The 24,173-nt window shown below is 33.0% G+C and overlaps 1 protein-coding gene across 1 annotated transcript; it reads left to right on the forward strand.

Moving 5' to 3' along the window:
- The first annotated feature begins 3,457 nt into the window (after positions 1 to 3,457).
- Positions 3,458 to 23,366, forward strand: LOC113391717 (putative fatty acyl-CoA reductase CG5065). Its single transcript, XM_026627775.2, has 12 exons — positions 3,458 to 3,583; positions 12,857 to 12,938; positions 13,015 to 13,288; positions 13,419 to 13,664; positions 14,135 to 14,287; positions 15,668 to 15,767; positions 20,314 to 20,373; positions 20,960 to 21,092; positions 21,522 to 21,629; positions 22,297 to 22,428; positions 22,737 to 22,997; positions 23,189 to 23,366. Exons 2-12 carry the CDS (start codon positions 12,916 to 12,918, stop codon positions 23,265 to 23,267), a joined length of 1,569 nt encoding a protein of 522 aa, XP_026483560.2. The 5' UTR covers positions 3,458 to 3,583; positions 12,857 to 12,915; the 3' UTR covers positions 23,268 to 23,366.
- The last annotated feature ends 807 nt before the right edge of the window (positions 23,367 to 24,173 follow it).

Genomic DNA, 24,173 nt, shown 5'->3' on the forward strand with positions numbered 1-24,173 from the left:
TTCATTCATATAAAATTGAATCGCTGTTTGGCCGTGAAAGAACAACAGACAGACAGTATCTCATCTATACATACATATAATAAAATTGGAATGTCTGTTTGTAATATTAAAATAACCAATTTTAACTAAGTGCTAATGTACATACACGGTACATATACCAAAATATCTTTTTTTTTTCAATTTTTGTGTGTCTGTCTGTTTGTTCCGGCTAATCTCTGGAACGGCTGCACCGCTTTTGACGGGACTTTCACTGGCAGAAAGCTGATGTAACTTAGGCAACAACGATATCTTTTTTTAAATGTTAAATTCAAACGCGCACGAAGTCGCGAGCTCAGTTAGTTTAAAACATTAGTATATATTTGTCAGTACGCCAGAAAGCTATATAAGATTAGGAACTACGTAGGAGGACCGCAAAAATAATGATCATGTTGCAATTAGTTACTAAACAAGACAATAACTTCATAGTGTGATTAAAATAATATCTAAAATCAAACCCTTCGATGTTTATTGGCTTGTATATTTTGTAATATACATCTTGCTTCGACGTTACGCGTTGCTCAACATACACACGGAACAATAATTTATGTGAAAACGCCGCGACATTCACGATTGGCTACATATTAATGAATTTCGATAACATATAGAATATTATTGGATATATAACTGCGATCCATTATTAATTTATATATATATTGCGTTTGTGGTGTAAACATTTTATAAATTCTGTGCAACAAATATATTTAATTTTACCCTTGTCAATCGATCTCTTCCACAGCTCGAAGGCTTACACTTGGACTCTTATGATTTGACGAAGTGTAATAAAATTGGTCTGAATATGTGTTTTTTATTGTCACGAAACCATTGGTTTCGTTACGGGAAATAATAACTCATAGTTCATTTTGATTCATAAATATTCAATTTATGAATAAATCAGACGTGTCCCAGTAGGATATGCAATAGAAAACATTATTAAGTACATTGCCAGTACCTTATTTTTTAAATAAATAAATATTGGACAACATCACATACATTATTCAGATCCCAATGTAAGTAGCTAAAGCACTTGTGTTATGGAAAATCAGAAGTCACGACGGTACCACAAACACCCAGACCCAAGACAACATAGAAATCGAATGAACTTTTTCTACATCGACTTGGCCGGGAATCGAACCCGGGACCTCGGAGTGGCATACCCATAAAAACCGGTCACACTACTCGACCATGGAGGTCGTTAAACATTTTACCTCACCTCACCTTCATTATTCCTCTATTTACCCCCTCCATCATAACAGCGGTTTTAAATATGCAATCTAAAACTATATTAATTTTTAAAAACAGCTTTGTTAGATGTCCTTAACTTATTAACAGGAAGTAAAATACCAATTAAAACATATTTCCTTTAGAAATGACGATTTCAAGTCAATTTCATCGTCTATTAACTCCCTTAAGAGATGAATTTAAAAAAATCCTCTCTCGTCGATTTAGTCTGTGCGTGTCAGTATATATCAGTATATATCTGTCAGTCATTTTAAAATTACATTAAATAGGTAGAAAGTGCCAATGTTGTTATCGCTAGAAAATTCATTTAAGTATCACCCTATATGACATGGTTACCCTGCGCAAGTGTATCCTCAGTGTCTTTGAGGGACGCCACGGCATCATCTACACATGCCGTTGACCCGAAATATCATAAACATACTATCATCTTTATAACACTAATATATTGCGTCAATATGACCTTAATCGCTAACTCGTTAACGCTAACTCGATTTATTTAGTTACATTAATTTTTTAACAGTTCTGCCATTTACTAAATGCTTATACAATTCAACTGACAATTACAACAGACAACAATTTAAGATGTTACGTATTTATGTTAAACATTTGAATAAAAAATAACCTTAATATCATATTATAAAGCGAATATGTTTCGATGCGCTTAACTCAGGAGCTGTAAATTAAAGTTATTTTTAAGTTAAACTAGCGACCCGGCCCGACTTATAGGATACGGGTGTACCCTATATATGCTACAGTACTCTAGAAAAATGTAGCTTTCTTCCAGTAAAAATAAAATTCAAATTGGATCTTTAGTTCCGGATATTACCCCTATATAGCTTATATGTATATTAGTGAGCTTATCAACGAATTATATATACATATATATTAATGTTGTTTACACCTTTAAAGACGTATCATTTTGTGTGTTACCCAACAGATATTAATTTTAAGTGCTTAGTGATATGTTGATGGTGTAACTTTTCCAATAAATAAATAAATAAAAATAAATAAACATCAATGGTAAAGAATGACACGCTAATTCGCAGGATTAAATAAAAAAAACTACATCTACGAATACAGCGGGCAGAATTAATGTTAATTAAACATCTTAAGAGTGGTTTCAAAGATAGATATTAAATATTCGGGTTCTTAGTGTTTCTTCTAAATCTGTACAGCGCAAAATCAGTGAGCAAATTGTGTGCCAAATTTTTGTCGAGTTCAGGGTCTTAGTCTGTTGTCATATAGACATTATACAAGACATTGTACCAGTTATATAGAAATTTTAAGGTACATTTGTGTATACTTATTTTAGTTTTTTCAAACATGTAAATAATTATTCTGATGTTTATAAGAATATAGGAGTAAGTGTATCAGATTATATATCTATTCAATCACGGAGGCGCCTCTACGTTAATTTAATTATTAAAAACCTATCAAACATAATGCAATTTATATATTTTTTTCTATCTTTGCTCTTAATCGTCTCACACACTAAGTCAATATTAATTTAAACTGCAGGGGCGAGCCTTCGTGATTGAATATCTATAATTAAATAGACAAGGAAAATCTTAATCAAATTTTAAGTCACGCTTTTCGTAATTGATTAAAATCAAAAGCTATATTTAGTGAATCTACCACCGGTTCGAAATGTAAATTCTACCTAGACGAACCGGCAAGTAACTCAGTAGTTACTCTTTTTCAACATTTAAAATACAAAGTCATGTTAGCCAAATACAATTATATATGTACCTACTCTACATATATAATATACGCATTGGTGATGTCAGTTTAAATAAATGCCTTGCAGGCAAGATATATTATAGACATATATAATTGTATTCAACTAACATAACTTCGTATTTTACACGTTCAAAAAGAGTAACTACTGAGTTTCTCGCCAGTTCTTCTCGGTAGAATCTATATTCCGAACCGGTGGTAGATTCACTTAATATAGTTTGTAAAATGACGATTCAAAATTGCTTGTAAAAGCCTACTCGAATAAAGTATATTTTGATTTTGATCATCCGCCATTTAAAATGGTTTTATTGTAATAAATATATCATTGTTAATTTGATTTAATTTCGTAATTATTTAGACGTCAAGTATTATGTTATATAAAACGCAGCGCGCCCGTCACCGTTTACTTCCCGTATGTTTCCACAGTCTTGCACAGTCGTTACGTGTACGGCGGCCTGTAGTGAAAGCCCGACGTCGGCACAGGGCGGTAAAGTCGACGTAAACAATGAAATAATATAAGTTTTTTTTTTTAATTTTTTTGTGGCTACGGTGTTTCCCAATATTTTCGGTGAGTAATTTTTTTTTAAAACTTTTTTTTTTTGGTGCCGGAAATTTGTGTTGAATAAATACTTTTTTAATTATAAGCGTTTAGGTTGCATGTTAAAATTTAGATTTAGAAATATTCATACATTATTATATTTAACAAGTGAAAATTATTATAAAATCTGTTGCATAAAACTGCTTAGTTAATCTAAATTCTAAATACGACGTATATTAATACGTATTCATATTTTTTATAGTTACAAATCTAAAGTGAGTTCAAATATAACCATTTTCATTTTAACATCAGTTGGTTTTGAAAATTGAAAGGTGAATCCCATAGCATTGGTACAAGGAACAAACACAAACTTTTTACTCCTGTTACTCGACTTCATAGTCAGTAACTCTTTTGTGGGGCTATGTATACGGTTCTACAAGATCCCAGAAAGCGTTCAAAATGCTGTTGCGAAATTTTAAAAAAAATTGTTAAGGAACGCTCGTGTGCGAAAGAATACAATTATTGAGTTTATGATTGACAGCACACCTTGGGAATGAAACGATCGCCTCCTGGCTGTTTCTATTCATACTCAAAATATGTATTTAATAAGTTTGACAAAAAAAAATAACGACCCAATTAGTCTCTTTCGCCGGTTCTTCTCAGGTCAGGGTGTTTCCTTTTCCGATCCGGTGTTAGTGTTTAATTTGACTATCAATAAGTAAGTGAAATGCTTCTATATTGAATAAAGGAATTTGAGTTTGAGTTGAGTTTGAATCAACAAACAGCAAGATCAAAGTAATGATAAGAAGTAACAATGTATGTTATTCAGTAAAATAGTTACCTAGTTTTATTGAATAATTTTATTTCCGGGTTCGTATTGATAGAAACAGTGTTATTTAACGAATCGTTGTTGTACAGTAAACGATCGTTTCTGAGTTACGAGTGATGAACGAAATCGTATAACTTATTAGATCTCAAACTTAAAAACTTACGAAACGGTTTAATAACAAGATACAATTCTACCATTCGTAAGCAAAACGAATCGTATCTTGAATATAGTATATACTTATAATAACACATTTTTATATTAAACTTGTAGATTCTACCGAGAAGAACCGGTAGTAAAATCAGTAGGTAGTTACACTTTTCAACAATCATACGTATAACAATAATTCATTATACATTTATGCATCCTGTAATAATGTCAATGAAATTTGACACAGACAACCTATCTTTTATTAATTGTTATATTTGTAACCCACAGTACATTAGTGTCTGTGTCCTGAATGGTCCGCTTGCTCCATCTGTATTTTGATTTATGATCTGAGCTCTATATAATGCTGTACAAGTACCATATTGATACAGTTTCAAAGCGGGGATTTTGTGGATATGTCATTTCGGATCTGTATATGGATACGGATGTATGAATAATTGTATCGGTTACGGATACGTAGTTATTACTGGTTATCCGATTGTTTCAGATAATTTCGATTACGGATATTGCAGTATTTAGAAATTATAAAAGAGAAAGAAATGCATGATATTCATTTGACTTTATTTGTAGGCTATTATTCAGTATTAGGTATAATCATAGAATAGAAAACTAATAGCTTTAAAATATAATTCGCTACTGACTTCAAGTATAACATTTACGGATATCCGATAGCTCCGGTTACGGTTACGAAACTCCATACATCCCTGGTTGAAGACTTTGAAAAGTTTCATTAAAACCAGTCCAACAATTGCAGAGGTGTGAGCTAGAGTATAAATGTGGGAACAAGGGGCATAACATCTTAGTTTCCAAGATTGGTGACGCATTGAGGATGTTTGACTTATCATTGCTGGTAAATTTGCCTATCAGCCTTTAAATAATTATAAAATAAATATCAATACTAATATTACAAAGCTGAAGAGTTTGTTCGCTTGGGTTAACGCGCTAATCTTAGGAATTACTGGTCTGATTTAAAATATCTTTCAGTATTAAATAGCCCATTTATTGAGGAAGGATTTAGGCTTTATAGCCGACCAATAGGGCTAAATTATGTATGACGGAATATACGGCTGTAGACTATATCACAGATTAGTTAGTTAGTACGCCGCGGCTTCGCTCGCGTTTTACGGGTTGGTTGTCATATTTTGGACAAAAAAAAAGTAGCCTATGTCCTTCCTTGCAGTTCAAGTTTGCTTCATACCAAATTTCGAATTCGGTTTATTGGTTTGGCAGTGAAAGAGCGACAGACAGACAGACAGATAGAGTTACTTTCACATTTATAATATTATAGTATAGTTTAGTATAGATTATTAATGTTCACGTCACATTCAAATTGATTCGTCTATTTGCTCACGGACATGTCTGAAACGCATTAATTTCCAGCGACTAGACTTAACCAATAACTAGACTCGCCTTAAACCGGGCGCGGGGCGTAGGAAAAATCCAGGTGTCATCCGATCGGGGGCACTTTGCCGACAATGATACAAGTATTTGTCAATCAGAATTGGACCTTTCAAATGTCGTTTGGAGGGACGCTTGTTGTGCTTAAATTGGGGCTTGTGTAAAATGTTCCATTAACCAGTTTTCAACTATTACAAAACTTAAATAAATAATGTAGTTTTATGTATGTATACATATAACGATTAACGCTTGGTTCGTCACGCACAGTAAAATCTGGCAGTTCTAACTTATTGGAACTGCTATTGCTTGGCGTAGTTTCTAATATAGTTTAATAAATTTTCAATAGATGACGCTAATCTGATAATTGTTAACAATATATTAAATATACAGGGTTATTGGTAATTCGACTATTTTGAACTCAAAAATGGTTCACTTTTGCATCATGCATATGGGGGTTAAAATTATCGTAAATAGTCACCCCTATCACGTCCTAACGGGAATACGTGGAATTACCAATAACCCTGTATATATATATATTATATTTAACTAACACAACTTTGTATTTTGAACGTTGGAAAAGAGTAACTACTGAGTTTCTTGCTGGTTCTTCTCGGTTTAATCTACATTCCGAACCGGTGGTAGTTTCGCTTAAAATAGTTTTGTAAAAATCTACTTGAATAAAGTATGTATATTTCGATTTTGATTTTTGATAACATTAAAAAATAATGATTCTTGCGTTAGTTTTATGTAATACAAGTGTCAGTTTTCAGGACCTTATTAGTTTGTCTTGTCTACGAAATTCGTCCCAGATAACTTCTATCAATTGCTATAAAGTTAGTAAATAATGTACTATTTCCAAAATGGTTTTAAAGCTCGTCACTTGGAAAATGTTCTGAACTTTCTGTCTTTCTGTATTTATATACATAAATGTCATATAGTTTACCACAGATTAATCAAATTATATTAACTCATGTCTACCTATGAACAGGGCGTTGGCGGCCTTGCGATATAATCAATTCTTGGACTGTGGGTGAGGTGTCCTTGGTTTTAGGGGGAAGGAAGATCGCCAGAACGCTACAGAACAGACAGACTCAGACACAGACAGACACAGGAGCGCTTGTTTAAGCCATAACGACAAGCGCTTAGGTGCCTATGTGATTTGGAAATCTTTAAGTTAATTTTCCGAAATAGTAGTGAAAATTAAAAAGAAAAGTACAATCTGTACATATCCCATTCCTGGACTAAGGCTTTTTGAGCAAAAGGATGCTTATTCTTAGCTCTAATGCATGTAGCCTATTCCAATGAAGCAGAAAAATGACAAACAAACCTTAGATTTACGTATTTCATGCGATTGGCTAATAACTCAGTATATTGTGCACAAGTAAGAGTTTATGATTAATATATCTTTATTTATAATACAACACTATTACACCTACCTAATTCCTTATTTCCACTTTAATTTTACTTCCGATAACAGTTTCGTCGACGTTCAAAAAGCCATTTTTTCGCAAATTCATAGTGAACTTCATAGATTAACCAAGCTCTCGACCAATGATATCGCGTCAATTTGCTGTCAAATGTTGTTTATTCAACTTTTTTCCGAACAAATTAAGTTTTTTTTTTATAATTCAACTCATTATACACATGAAAATTTACGCGTCTTGACCACTCAGTGGGTACCTCAGTTAGCTATACATTGAATTTAGCCTTATTAAGAATATTTTGTTTAGATTTCGTCTCTGGATTTTAGGGTAACGTAAACTGACAATAAATAAGAGGTAATTGATCCCTTATTGTTTTTATAGTACGTTTTATATGGTAATTATATTCATGGCTTATAATCATATTAGTATATGAGGAGACCAGCAAATCTATGTAAAAAAATGAAATAAAAAACATAAGGAAGCGTGAATCATCAAGGTTATTCGTGCAATATTCGGTTTTAAAACAGGATCTACAGGATAAAATATAAAAGAACCGTTAAGGAACGTCTGTGCTAAATATTTTAGTACAAGCTTTGGGAAACACACGCCTGCAGGCATTTTGATTCAAAAACTAGTATTGTTACATTACGTATAGGAAACATAATCCCATTAACGTTTTTCCGTCGGTTCTTCTCGGGTCTGATGTGGTTATTTAATTTTGAAACTGACCTTGCGAACCTTCCAATGCGACATTGATTATAATCTTCTAGAAATGTAATAAGATCGGAGTGTCTGTTTGTAATATTACAATAACCGCTTTTTACAAAAACAATCAAATAAAATTTATTTCAATTTTTGTCTGTTTGTTTGTTTCGGCTAATCTCTGGAACGTCTGGACGGGACCTTTACTGGCAGATAGCTAATGAAATAAGTAGTAACGTTGACTAAAAAAACAACTTTTTTTATTAAATCAAAACACGCAAAAAGTCGCGGGCACAGCTAGTGAACAAATATAACACGTGGGGCCTTACGAGTTGATACGAATTTCCAAATATCTAGATTATTGTAATTCATTCAAAATTTAAACTTTAATTTTTTATCGTGAAATTATCGAAAATCATAATTGTGAATGAATTAAAATTATATATTTAGATTTTATATAGATTTAATTATATAATTCTTTGTCAATATATCTCAATATTATAAATGCGAAAGTAATCTGTCTGTCGCTCTTTCATGGCCAAACCACTGAACCGAATTTGATGAAACTTCTTATGAAGCAAACTTAAACTCCTAGGAAGGATATAGGATTTTTACGTCTACCAACTGACGACGAACTCCTAAAATGGGAGGGGTAGTAGGTGTCATCTATCACATATTCTAACGCCAAACAGCAAAATGGGGGAAAATATTTAAATTGTTTAATTGGTTACATTGTATTTTGGTTTAGTACTTTGCTCTTTGATATTATAACAATCAATATATTCGTAAAAAGCACCACCTAACCTACCACCAAACGTATTAATGGCAAACTTTCTTTCTATCTGTCTGTCGCTCTTTCACGACCAAAAAACTTAACCGATTTTGATAAAATTCGGCATAAAGCTCTTGCTTCAATCTTTTGAACCCCATAAAAAGATAAAATCTACTTTTTTATGCTTAATATATTACGACCAACTCCTAAGACTAGTACACTAGTTTATTATATACTATATTATGTACTATACTAGTTTATTATACACTAGTGCCCCCTCCCCCCGGCTTCTCACGGTTGCATATGCTGCCACTAAATATACTACAGAATGTCTTACAACGTTCATAATTTTTCAGTCATTAGACAATGCAAACCGCAATGTCCCTGCGTTTTAAATCTGTAATATTTTCGACAATATTCATGCTGTAAAGGGCCATATTGATCTATATTAAATGTACCATGTATTTAAGGTACTTGGATAAGGATTAATATTGTCTTGCTTAAAATCGCTTCGAAAATAAGATAAAAAATGTTTGTTGTGGTCTATCCCTAAGAGATAGACATATACCATCGCGGATTTTTTTAAAGACCTTTTTAAGGTGTACAATACTGTGGTACATTATTTGATCTATCTCCTAAGGTTCAGCCAGTGTATGCAATGTAAGCGCAAAAATGTGTTTATTTTCGACAACACTTCAGAAACTTCTAAAATTATCAGTGTTCCTCTACTAAATTGAGCATATATACAGGGTTATTGGTAATTCGACGTATTCCCGTTAGGAGTTAATAGGGGTGACTATTTGTGATCATTTTAACCCCCACATGCATGATGCAAAAGTGAACCATTTTTGAGTTATTACGTTTTTTAGTTTTTTTCAAAAGAAGTCAAAATTGCAACTTAAAAAATTTATTTAAAAAAAATATCAATTAAAATTTATTTTTTTCTTTTGATTTGTAAAAACGATTAAACACTGGTTATTTTTGAATATTAAAATAGTAATTATCCGTCCAAATTTAAAAATGCGAGACGGAAAAAGATTCTTCAATATTATTTTGATATTTTTTCCACAAAAATGCCTTAAATACTTAAAAATCGTTATGAAACTTGTCCTGCAGATTATTTTAAAAACATTACCGTTTTCTTAGCTTTCCAAAAATGTATAACAACTAGGACATAGGACATAGGACAACCGTCTCGCATTTTTAAATTTGGACGGATAATTACTATTTTAATATTGACAAATAACCAGTGTTTAATCGTTTTTACAAATCAAAAGAAAAAAATAGATTTTAATTGATACTTTTTTTTAAATAAATTTATTAAGTTGCATTTTTGACTTATTTTGAAAAAAATCTAAAAAACGTGATAACTTAAAAATGGTTAACTTTTGCATTATGCATATGGGGGTTAAAATGATCACAAATAGTCACCCCATTACCTCCTAACGGAAATACGTGGAATTACCAATAACCCTGTATATATATTACATTTTTACATAGGTATAAACTTATCCTTGAATCAATCTATCTATTAAAAAAACCGCATCAAAATCCATTGTGTAATTTTAAAGATATTTACATTGAAAATTTACAAGAAAATTATTGCAATGGCCATATTTAATAATATATGAAGTTCCATCAATATACTTAAAAAAATTATTACTAATAGTTCAATGTTTTCCAAAGTTCCGTACCTACAAAATCCGCCAAGAAAACAATATGAAAAATATACCTATATTTAGAATTAAAAAAAATTTCGAACTGTTATATAACACGATTCTACATACCCACTTTCGATATATTTAAGTCAAGGTAAATATACAAAACGGTCTTAAATAAAAGTCATAATAGAATTACGTAAGCCGGACAGCGGATCCAGCGTCTGTTGCAATGTCTTTAAAATGTTTTCGTTACTTAACTTCTTGACGTATTAATGCTATTATAACACCGATTTATAATTTAAGGTGTTTTTTTGGGCCTGATACCTGATGGTTAGTTGTCACTACCGGCCATAGACATTGGAACTGTAAGACATATTAACCATTCCTTACATGGCCAATGCACCACCAACCTTGGGCATTAAGATGTTACGTCCATTGTGCCTGTAGTTACACTGGCTCAGTCACCATTCAAACCGGAACACAACAATACTGAGTACTGTTGTTTCGCGGTAGAATATCTGATGAGTGGGTGGTACCTACCCAGACGGGCTTGCACAAGGCCGAATACTCCAATAATGAAAATCAATATACCACTGTGCAATAATTGCAGGATTGTGATCACTTAAGGCGTGAAAAATCATTCCTTAAAGCATCTTTCGATGATAAATTATAAGTTTCTTGTTGGAAAGATATGTTTATTTAATACTAGTTATCGCCCGTAGCCTCGCTCGCATTTTCAGGATTGGTGGTCAGGTAAGGTGTCAGTTTTTATCGCCCGCGGGGCTTAAAAAGGATACATAGATTAAAAAATAAGTAATATACGTACTCTTTATTATGGTAAAGTATTTTTTATATAGCATAATTTTAATTTTAAAACACAACAAAATAATTATGCCACATATGTAGAGCCGCCCATTGGATCGAACGCGTGCATCTTAACCGATAACTGCGGGTTCAAACTTAAGGAGGCAACACAGAATTTACATGCTTAATTTATATTTATAACTAGCTGTGCCCGCGACTTCGTGCGCGTTGTTTGAATTTAAGTTATTTGGATATTGTAGCGCGATTTTATTTTTATTCTATATATAATTCTAAAATAAAAGTATTAGCCGGAACAAACAGACAGACAGACAAAAATTGTAAAAAATGTTATTTAGGTATATGTACCGTGTATACATACATATGCATTTAGTAAAAATAGGTTATTTTAATATTACAAACAGACACTCCAATTTTATTATATGTATAGATTCAACTGCTCGGCGGTGAAGGGAAGCATCATACCTGTCTAACTTCAATGAAATTCGGTCCCATATGTATCCAAACCTTTCCGGAGGGACAGGAGACATGAGCCTAAAAGTAATATATTGACTAGCAACTATTTTATACTTAATAATCAAATCTTTACGTAATATAAAACAAAATCGCTTCCCGTCGTCTCTGCGCTTAGATCTTTTAAACTTCGCAACGAATTTTAATGCAGTTTCCATAAATAGACAGAGTGATTCAAGAGGTGATTTAAATGTATAAAAGCATGCATATTATAGTAGCCGAGAATTTAAGTTGTCCTAGCTCGAAAAAATCAAGGGCATTTTTGTGTTTGTCAATCTAAAATTTGTATGTAGACCCTTATTGTAACCGTGTGAGGTGACGGATAGCTGTCTATATAAATGTCTTGGTATAGTAGGAATTATTGCAAACCGCCTGACCACCTACCGGCCATCCAACTTATCCGTTATTTAACAACTAAACATCGATACTTCGTACCGCTGCGATCCGGTTGGAAAGTTAGTTTGGTGTAAATACACAGGAAATAACAATAATGATTCATACTTTTGAATGTACTAGTATATTTGAAGAATGAAAGAAAATTTTATACGTAACTAATTTACAAATAGTCTAAAATTATATTAATACTTGTAATTACTTATATACTTGTAATACTTGTAATATATTATATTGATACTTGGTATGTTCCGATTCGAAGGGGGAGTGAGCCAGTATAACTACAGGCACAAAGGACATCACATCTTAGTTGCCAAGGTTGGTGGCGCAGTGGAGAAGTAAGGGATGGTTAACATTTCTAACACCGCTAATGGCTATGTACGGTGGTGACCACTTAACATCAGGTGGGCCATTTGCCGACCCGCCTCGCGCATGCCACCAATCTGCCGTCACGTCTGCCTCTCACCAACGATTTAATATCACAAAGCTGCCTACATACATAACATAGAATTAATAAGTTATAGTAAAATCTGTGAACTGAACAAATACCTTTTTTGTTCAATTCAAACGCGAACGAAGTCAAAGGCACAGCTAGTAAATAATAAATTCCAACCATTGTTACAGATCCTAATATTGTGGAAGAAACAATTTAGCCGTTACCAAAAAAAAAAAAAGCCAAAAAAATGTGTGAAAACATAGAAAATCTGTAAGTATCTCTTATATCTCGAGTTTGTCGTGAGTTTATATTCTTCCAAATATCACGCAAAACTTTACTAATCCAGGAAAAACATGGAGTGCCTCAACGGCAACGACCCGACGTTGCCAAATTTCAATGACCTTAAAGATCCAATGAACTGTAATAATCAAGACGAAAAGATAGCTGATTATTTTCAAGACTCCGTTATCCTAGTCACTGGTGGTACGGGTTTCGTTGGAAAGGCACTGTTGGAGAAACTCCTCAGAAGCTGTCCCGGAATCGACACTATATACGTTCTGATGAGGCCTAAGAGAGGTCTATCTGTGGAACAAAGGTATAAGGAACTTTTGAAGAATCAGGTATGTTCAGCTCCACTTGATAAAGGAGATTTGATAATTTTTTATATTATACTTTTGTTTTTGTTTGTTTTGTTTTTAAGAAGTCATTTTCGATCGCATTTCGAAAAAAATGACCCAAAATATTCAACAGGTTTTCGACCGTATCCGGGCACGATGGCCTGAACGTTTGAGCAAGCTGTATCCCATAACCGGTGATGTATCTGCTCCTAACTTGGGAGTTAGTTCTGAGCAGCAGTTGCTGCTAAAACGCTGCCACACCGTGTTCCACTCAGCAGCAACGGTGAAGTTCACCGAGCCTTTACACGCGGCTGCTGGTTTGAATGTTCAAGGAACATCAACTCTGCTGAAATTGGCAGGAGATATGCCTGTTCTGAAGGTAAAAGATCACACTGGGAAAAAATGCTTACTGTATTTGGTTTATATTTGAAATTTCTATCCCAATATATTTAACATCAGTCAACACCAAATCAATAAAATTGTTTTATTTGTCATTATTAATTTATTTATATTATACCATGTTAACTGCAAAGGTAGTTTTAAGAGATATTTTTTAATAAAGACCAGTACCTTTTTTATTGTTTATTTTAAAGAGGGTATTTTTCTTCAAGAAAATGTCTGCCTCATAGTGCTGACAGAACATTAAACTTTATTAGTTGCTTAATTACATATATTCTTAAAAAGACCATCCACTAATTTGTACAAAAATTGCGCTGGTTCTGATGTAGGGTTAGCGAGGACACTATTACATACATCCTCCCCGCAGACCAGCACCTTTACTTTCCATAATATTCGGGTACAAATATCAACTGGCAATATTAAGTTTTTTAACACTATTTCTCTTTGCAGGCTCTAGTTCATGTATCAACAGCATACAGCAATGCCCCGAGGAGTCACATAGAAGAAAGAGTTTATCCACCGCCATATGATCCAGAGAGCATTGTCAGGTGTACAAAAATGCTGCCAGCGGCTACCTTGGATATAATTGCTGAATCCTTACAGGTAACAAAAGTAATAGAAAAGGTAAATGTAACCATGCTGTAATTTCCTATTTTCCAATTAAAAAGGAGGTTTAGGAGCTTGCATGACGTTGCCAGGTGCTTCAATTGGACATATTTGACTTTAAATGGTCGTGTCCTGACAAATATTTATGTGTACAGCCTCTTCGGTTTTTTTTTCAATACTAAACTAAGCTAGATGAACGCAGTCGAAAACAGCGCCTGCGGAACAAGCGAGGCAATGCCGATAAATGCCGTAAAAGTTGTCATGTTTTAAACTCGTAGTAATTTCCGGCCTTGAAACGAAGATTTTGGACAAAATATCCGGTCCAATTTATTGCCGACGGCTTTTATTTAAGCCCTGGTATTTCATTCTACTCGCTGTAACACGGGTTAACATTTATTATTAAAAATATGAAAAGCCGTATTTATTAGCCGTATAAACATGATAATTGCAAATTTGCAGCGTGTTACTAATTTTTTTAACAATGGTATTAACAAAAAACGCTTTTTAGCCCTTTTCAACCCTTTTCCTTCAACCCACGACGCTGCAAAATCACACGGTAAGTTATTTTACCTTACTAAACAAACCCACAAAATTTCGCCGAGTTACGAATTTGTTAGGGATTTTGGGCTTTATTGACTGGACTATAAATAGAAATTAAATAAATAAAAACAGGAATGGGTCACCTGTCTTTTATAAATGATCCAAGCTCAACTCATTGGGCCGTATTGGTATGTATATTGGTAAAAAGTGAAAATACGTACAAAAATTCCACACAAGGTTATAGAATGTTTTAGATTTAAAGACTTATTTCGACTATAGATTAGAAAACAAGGAAATTGTTTCGGCTGAATGAACCTTTCAAATGAACTAATACTAACTAAATTGAATTGAAGTGACCTTCATAACTTTAAATAACATACCTAGTAAAAATGTAGCAATTACTAGGTTGTGGGGCTTTGTGCAAGCCTGTGTGGGAAGCTACTCATAAGATATTTAGAACACCGGAACACAACAATACTTGTATTCCGATTTAAATGGAGAGCACATCAATAGGCAAAAAGGACTTAACTCTTCAAGATTAGTGGTGCATTTGTGTTGTAAGGAATGTCTATGGGCGATGATGACCCTATGAAAAATTTTCTCGCCCACCTTCCTATTTTAAATAAATAAAGCAAATAAACCAAGAGCCTGGGCGTCAGGGGATGCCTCACCGAGTGTGATAAATTCTTGCATCATCGAATTTCTACCATTGAAATGTCACCAGAAGCTTGCACCCGCTTGTTGTCCTTAAAACAATGCTGCTCAATAGTGGAATATATAATGTTGTTTCTAACGTGTTCATACCTGATATTCATTTTATAATATTTCTCTCCTTAGGGTGACCATCCCAATCCTTACACGTTGACAAAGGCCCTTGCGGAGTCGATCGTGTACAGCCATACGGAACTGCCCGTCTGCATTGTTCGACCATCTATCGGTAAGTATATAGATGAAAAAAGATATGAAAGAATCCTTCATTTTGTTCGCAATCATTGGATATTGTGTTCAATATGTTTTCCATCTAGAAAAACTCAGAGAACTTGATCATCAAGGAAGAGACGCTTTATCTAAAGATTAATTATAGCGTATGACCATAACGGTACTAAAAATTTTATACTGTACAGAGTACTTTATGCATTGTCAAAATATTGACCGACTTTCACGGTTGCCCGCCTTTTTAATGCTAATAGTACTTGGGAATGCTGTTATTACTGAATTAATTCCTCTCAACCAACTACCAGTTAGTTTGACACTCGATTAGAACTTCCTTTCCTTTATGATAGCCTAAGATAAGACAGAGCGAATGAAATGATTGCCTATAATATGCCTATTGAATATGTACACCTTCAGGTGCACTCTTGGGCAACGTAACGAAGCGTGCTGTCATCGTTCATAATTACCTGTGTTCTTGGTGTGACGACGTGTTCGTGTACTTTGCGTGTATTTAACAATATTCGTCTGTCAATTTATCTGTAATATGATATATGCCGTGAAAATTAATCAGACGCAAGATCATTACAACCCTTTGGAGCACTGAGTGTGAAAGCGCCTTTATATTCAACCAAAACTGGTGATTAAATTAAAGCCTAATACCATCCAAATTAACAATAATTATATTCGTTGCCTTCAAATTATTGAGCGTAAAAAATAAAATGATATTATTACGAGTAAACGATTGACTTTGAAACGTCAAGGACGTGATTAACTCTCTATCCACCCCCTCTCTTCCCCCCATAATAATACCAAATATTATCTAACACTAAATGTTGGCTAAAGTTTTTTTTTTTGCATATCTTAATTTAAATGACATGTGTTCATTGAATTTATTTAAGATTTGAAATGAAATTAAAAGACGAAAATTTGTACTTCTTAACTAAGCTTAACTTAACTCAAGTATTATTTGTTTCATTATTATTTAAATGATCAGGATACAAAAATTACTCAGGCCGAGAGCCGAGATGGCCCAGTGGTTAGAACGCGTGCATCTTAACCGATCATTTCGGGTTCAAGCCCAGGCAAGCATCACTGAATTTTCACGTACTTAATTTGTGTTTATAATTCATCTCGTGCTCGACAGTGAAGGAAAACATCGTGAGGAAACCTGCATGTGTCTAATTTCAATGAAATTCTGCCACATGTGTCAATACGCATTTAAGCAGCGTGGTGGAATTTGCTTGCTTGCCAAAGCTTCTCAAAGGGAGAGGAGGCCTTAGCTTAGCAGTGGGAAATTTACAGACTGTTAATGTTAAAATGTTAATGGGCCACCTGACGGTAATTAGTGACCACAATTATAGAAATTGTCACTGTAAGAAATATGTACAAAACATCAGCAAAGTTGGGTACTAAGATGTTATGTCCGTTGTGCGGGTAGTAATACTGGCTCACACACCCTAAAAACTGGATCACAACAATATTAATTATAGCTCTTTTGAAAAAGGACATGTAAAAATGGGGTGGTACCAGGCGGCCTTGTACACAGCGTCAATTATCTCATGAATTTTCCATTAGAAGATCATAAAAACGATCAACGAATTTTGGACCGAAGTTCTTGTACGTAGTTTACAGTAGAGTCAACTGACAATGATTGTCATGTAAGGAATTAATAAGCAATTCATTGTCATGTAAAGCGTCCAGGCGGCCTATCCCTCTGTCTCTCTCTTTTTCCCCGTCTCTTTCTTTTGTACATGGCTTTATATAATATTAGATAAACTTTTTTTTTTAATTCACACGGGTTTTTTTAATATTTTTGTGATTGTCAAGTCGTATCAACTAGGTGACCCACGACACCAGCCGTGTTTTTTATATCTTTTTTTTTTAATCAGTCACTAAAATAAATCATACACAGACATCTCGATAAAAGAGTTATTATTTTTCGAATTTTAATAAAAAAAAATACCTATGTCTAGGGAATATCTATTATGTGACGTACATTCCCTTAAATATTCATCGTGTATCGATTTTTTCATTCGTCGCACTTGTCCGTTCTCAAACTCATTAGATACTCCGTATATATAATAACGTTCACCCACACATACATGCATGTACATATTATTATACACACTCACGTCAAGTCTTTATTTGTGTGAATACTTATGGAAAATACTTTGACTACCTCCATGGAATCGATTTTAACATTTTAAACTGTGATTGCAATATTTGTTCGAATTTTGAATCCAGTTTTCGATAATATTAAAAACAATTGAATGTTAGGGAAATATCCGAATAATCTATCCGTACTTAAATCGTTTGATATTTGAATTTCGAACATGGCTTTATTTTATAACGTTTGCTGAAAGGGGATTTTTGAAAATATATATTATTCGTTGCAACTCAAATTAACGTATTAATTTTAAATGTATGTTTACTTATAGGAAGAACCAAACATTCAAACACACATTTTGAAAAATGAAACTACAAATACAGTTCATTCAATATCAAAGGTTACGATGTTCTCTTATGAATTATTAAGGGTTTAATTTGTGCTGTAAATTCTACTAATAAATTATTTAACTTCGATTAAGGATAGGCGAGTGGCGTAGTAGACGTTATTACTTATGAGAATTTTCTATCTCTTTCTCTCGTTTTAAAGAAATTATTGATGACCTCCGTAGTTGAGTAGGGTGTACACCGGTTTTCATGGGTACGCCACTCCGAGGTCCCGGGTTCGATTCCCGGCCGAGTCGATGTAGAAAAAGTTCATTAATTTTCTATATTGTCTTGGGTCTGGGTGTATGTGGTACCGTCGTTACTTCTGATTTGCCATAACACAAGTGCTTTAGCTACTTACATTGGGATCAGAGTAATGTATGTGATGTTGTCCAATATTTATTTATTTATTTATTTTATTCTATGGGCCAAATTGCAAGCGTCCAGTGCGAATTATTATCAAAAGTCTTGTCATCATTTCCAAACCAGCAAATTGTTTTCTGTTACGGAATACTAAAATGAATATTATAAGGATAATAGTAGAAGGAAAATAAGGCGATTGCGTACAACAATGTAGGATGTGAGTTCAATTATTTGATGTTATTTAAATTTCCATCTTTATGGTTCTATTATGGTCGGCTTCTACTGTATATGAATACTATGTTATAGTGAGACGAGGAAAAACTAATCTATACATATAATAAAATTGGAGTGTCTGTTTGTAATATTAAAATAACCGCGTTTTACTAAATGCATATGTATGTATACACGGTACATATACCTAAATAACATTTTTTACAATTTTTGTCTCTCTGTCTGTCTGTTTGTTCCGGCTAATCTCTGGAACGGCTGGACCGATTTTGACGGGACTTTCACTGGCAGATAGCTGATGTAATAAGGAGTAACTTAGGCTACTTTTATTTTAGGATTATATGTAACATAATAATAAAGTCACGCTTTTTTATTGAATTCAAAAGCGCACGAAGTCGCGGGCACAGCTGCTTTATCATATAATGAGCGTAAACCTAGTAAATCCAGTGCGCTATATATCGAAATAAACATATAATTACTAAATGCAAACTATTCAATTGTAATTATGTTCATTGGGGGAAAGCAAAACATTTTACTTTTTTTTTTTAATATTTATTCTTGGATTCTTAGAGAGCCTGAATCCTCTATATTATAAAATCAGTATTCTAAAATAATTTTGAGTTTTTCTTTCTAAAAATAAAGAAAGAAAAACTCAAAATGTTCCTGAAGTGAAAGTAATTCTGTCTGTCGGTTGCTCTTCCATGAAACCGAAACAATTGAAGCGAATTTAATCAAATTTGTCGTGAATCGAGCTTGAACCCCAAGAAAGGACTTAGGCTACTTTTTTATGCCCAGCACCTGACCAGCAATCTGCAATCCCAAAACGCGAACGAAGCCGCGAGTTACAACTAAATAAAGTATATTGTAATAAAAGGTTAAGAATATTTTAGTTTCATAAACACCGTGACCATAGACAATATTTTAAATGAAATTTAAACCAATATATTGTAAAGATATATGATTTATAGATAGATGTATTATAGATTGTAAATCTGTCTATTTTAAAAGAGCAACTATGCGAGTTTCTTGCCGTTTCTTCTCGCTGGAAGCTGCTTTCCGAAACGGTGGTAGTGTTTAAATATCGACGATTCAAAAACGCTTCATTGTGAAGTTTACTTGAATAAAATTGATTTGATATATATTAATAATATATAGGTTCTTCAGTAAAAGAAGACGAAAACGAGCCAGTAGGCTAGCACGAATACAATAAGGCTACATAAAATATTTATATTGAAGATCGAAATAGGTCAAAGTAATTACGAACCAAGAACCTTCAAGAGTAGGCAAAACACCTCACCAAAGTTCTCACAATCGACAGAACGATTTAGGGACGCAAATATACCAAAAATCTGTTTTATTATAAAGTAGTCAAATATACATATATTTAACCTACTTTTAAATAAAATAGCTCCTGCGAATATTCTGTCTGTCCTCTCAAAACAGAACTTAACATTTTTTATTTTCAGTGACTGCTGCTTTCCAGGAGCCATTCCCTGGATGGATCGATAATGTGTACGGCGTCACAGGTAAATAAGAATAATTAAATATATAATTAAATAATTAACCTAACCAAATTAATTAACCATGTTTAAATGGACCGACGGTAAAGAGCCGCAGATTCGATCCTGACTCTTCGGGCTACTGTCGTGGCCACTCCTAGGACAAGTTTTAGCATAGTTCGAGGGGTACAGGAATATTAGTGATTCCTTAAAATGGGGCTTTGCTACTATTATTATGAAATATCCTTCAACTGGGCAAAGGCATTCCTGTGCTATGGATATTATACCGTTTTTTGGCTGATATAATTAATATCATTAATTAATAGTAGATAAACTGGCGAATATGCTGCCCAATTGTTAGCCACGTCCATTGGCAACCATCCCTTAGATAACCGATAAGCCAGGAACCTTGGGAACTACGATGTTATGTCCTTTATGTCTGTAGCTACGTTGGCTCACTCATCCTTCGAACTGGGACACAGCAACACTGTATTGTTTTTCTATATTGTTTGGTGGTAAAATATTTATTTTTCAATTTATTCCACCATGTAACTATAACAATCGGTGCGCGTGCACAAGTTTGAATTAATTCTAATAATGATATTATTTCCAGGCATAATTATGGAAATATCTCGAGGTACCTACCGCTCGGGGTACTGTCGGGAACGGTATGTGGTGGATCTAGTACCGGTTGATATTGTTGTCAACAGCTGCATAGTAGCCGCGTGGAGACAAGGCTCAAAAAAGTACGTGTTACCTGTTCTTCAAGTTTTCTTCAACAAATTAAGCTGGCTTCTTTATTTATATTTCTATCGTATTACGATTTATCGTATAGAGTAAAGCGGAGCTATTCTGTAAGAACAAACTCGAAACTTACCGCAGAACACGATCGTGAAACTAGTGATATGCGACATTCTCTATAATAAACACGTATCAAAATGGCGTATTACCGTAAGTCGGCTTTTAACATTTAACGAGTGAGTTTTGAAGTGATTTCTTACAGAATAGAGTCACTGAAGGTGACTAGGTCAGCTTATTAGACTTGTTAAATGATTTTTACCAAATTACAAATAACATTGACAACGCGTTTTTTTTTTATTTGTTTATGAATATTTAATTAGTTTATGCATGTACCTATACTGTACGTCCCTAATTTTTTTGTGTTTGTTTTTCAGACCAGGCCGTTGTCCCGTCTATAATGTTACCTCCGGATCAATCAACCCTCTGCAATGGGGTTATTTTACGAAGCTCTGTGTTAAATGGGCCAGAGAGAATCCTACGAAGTAAATATTAACAATTTTACTAAAAATTTAAAGCTAAGCTTAACTACAAACATTTCATTTGTTTTTTCAATTATTGATAAATATAAACATTAAAAGTAATGTAATTACAATAAGTGTAATAAACAAAGATGGAATGTAAAAAAGAAGGTATTTGACTACTCTCCTATGTCATGTAAGATGCGGATTTATTTTTTATTACACTTGTGTAAATTTTCATAAAAAAAAAAAATTGATCAAGTGCGAGACGAACTCATAGGGATATACATATTCGAAAAAATATCGTGGTTATTAATTAGGAAAAAAACAATGAATAAAAATTTAAAAGAGAAAGCAACTGTAAATTATGCATGAATATGAAATGTCATTGACAATATGAATCCCAAATTTCAACGGCTATGTACGAAACTGAAAACTCCAAAAAATGACTTAGTGTTAACAGTTAAAATACCGATACCATAAACAATATATTTAAAGCAAACCATACACTTACATGTTTAATTTAAATTAAAACAGATTATAAAAAATATCTGTTATTTTAATTTTAGTTTAGTTTAATATATTTTATTAAATCATAATTTTAAATTATTATTATTTATTAAATATATACATGGAATAATTAAACATATAATTTTACACTATATACGTAATAATTTTATTTATTTTACAGATATGTCATGTGGTACCCGAACTTTGCTTTTACGGAGTCCAGATTCATGAACACGTTCTGGGAAATAACTTGCCATTTTCTGCCAGCATTTCTCTATGACTTATTACTAAGAGCCCAAGGAAGAAAAGCCATGTGAGTATGTTATTGAAAAAAGTATTGTAAAAACAATTACTTTATTTTCTTACTTATTTATAATTAAATAATTGTAAATATAAAGTTATAAAATTTATTTTTTAAATTTGCTATTCAAAGTTTATTGTTTGGTGGTAGAAAGAACCGACTGATTACGGAAAGCTAAGTAGGTACCCAATTTATCAATTAAATTTGAAGTCACCATCAGTTGTTAAGCGACACAATACAGTATTTTTTAAGGGATTGAAATTGATTTACCACGATGATCCTTTTTTTACATTAAATGTGATTTATCCTTTTTTATTTAGCATGATGAAATTAGCACGTCGATTCAAAATGGCAGCAGCGACTGGTGAATATTTCGCTAATAATGAATGGCAGTTCGGAGTATCGGAATTAACCGCTTTGCACAATGAAGCAAGTGTAGCGAGCGATTCGAACACTTTCGCTCATTGGCCGGGACAATTCAATTGGGAATCTTATATTGGTTCCTACATGCTCGGAATTAGAAGATTCATTCTGAAGGACAGCACTGAATCACTACCACAAGCGAGAAGTAAATTGAAAAGGTAATTTCATTATATATTTACTGATGATGAAGTCCTTTTGATGTATTATCCAAAAAGTATATAGACAAACTATTAGTGGAGAAATAAGAAAACAGCTCTTCAATCACCAATCGTTCGTTAATTTTATTAAAAAACGAACGATAGAATATACCTTCCCAATTTTTAACCATGATATTTTTTTATTTTTCCAGATTATATTGGGTACATAGATTGTTCCAAGTTGCAACAGGGTACTACATCTTCAGGTTTCTTGCTGGACGACTGCGATAAAATTATTTCTACAATAAATAAATAAGATAGCTTAAAAATAATACTTATAAGCAATGGTGTTGTAAACGTATTCAATTTATTGATCAAATTAAATAAAGTATCTGTCGGAGTTGGACTATAATGTTCAAACAGACTATTACTAATTGCGAAATGTTCAATATAACCTCAGAGAAAATTGGAATTTGACCTAAAAGAGAATAGAAAAGTTTAGACACGTGTGTTATAGTATCATGGAAACGTTAGGGACTTCCCGTATAACAAGGTTCGGCAAGATTTTTTCATGCAAATAAATGTTGCCAACTTTTTTTTTAATTAAATGAAAGTATAGTATTGAAGACTAACTAAATTATATGTCCATTTAGTTATTGATTTTCTCTTTAAATTCTTGAGATAAAATGGTCGCAATAAAAGATAAAATGCTTACATTTTCTAGTCTAAAATATGTACATACTCGTACCTGTACATAAAATATATAGTTGATTTCAATATATTGTTAAAAAGTAGAATCGTACTTTCTAAACCAGAGGAAACGTACTTTAACATTAATTTAAATTTTAAAAATTGTGTTCTTAGTAAATGTCTATTTCAAAGCGATTCACTCACAAGTGAAGGTTTGTCTTCTACTTTAATGTAATGAGCTTAGTAATTAAAAAATGGTTATAATTTACGTTTTAAACATTCATATAGCTTGTGGCTTATAAAATTTGAAGTCTCTTTTTGCTATAATATGTACTAAACCAAATTTTAACTTATGAGAAACTTGCGGAAAAAGTTATTCTAGTAATAAAATAATCGTATTTGTACCAGCAATATAAATTTAATTTGAGACTACAATAGTCTACTATATACGGGTGAATATAAATAAAGGGAGTGAGGCAACATTAACTACTAGTATGTAAAATTAGT

This window comes from Vanessa tameamea, chromosome 30, assembly GCF_037043105.1.
Source record: "Vanessa tameamea isolate UH-Manoa-2023 chromosome 30, ilVanTame1 primary haplotype, whole genome shotgun sequence".
Classification (NCBI taxonomy): Eukaryota; Metazoa; Arthropoda; class Insecta; order Lepidoptera; family Nymphalidae; genus Vanessa; species Vanessa tameamea.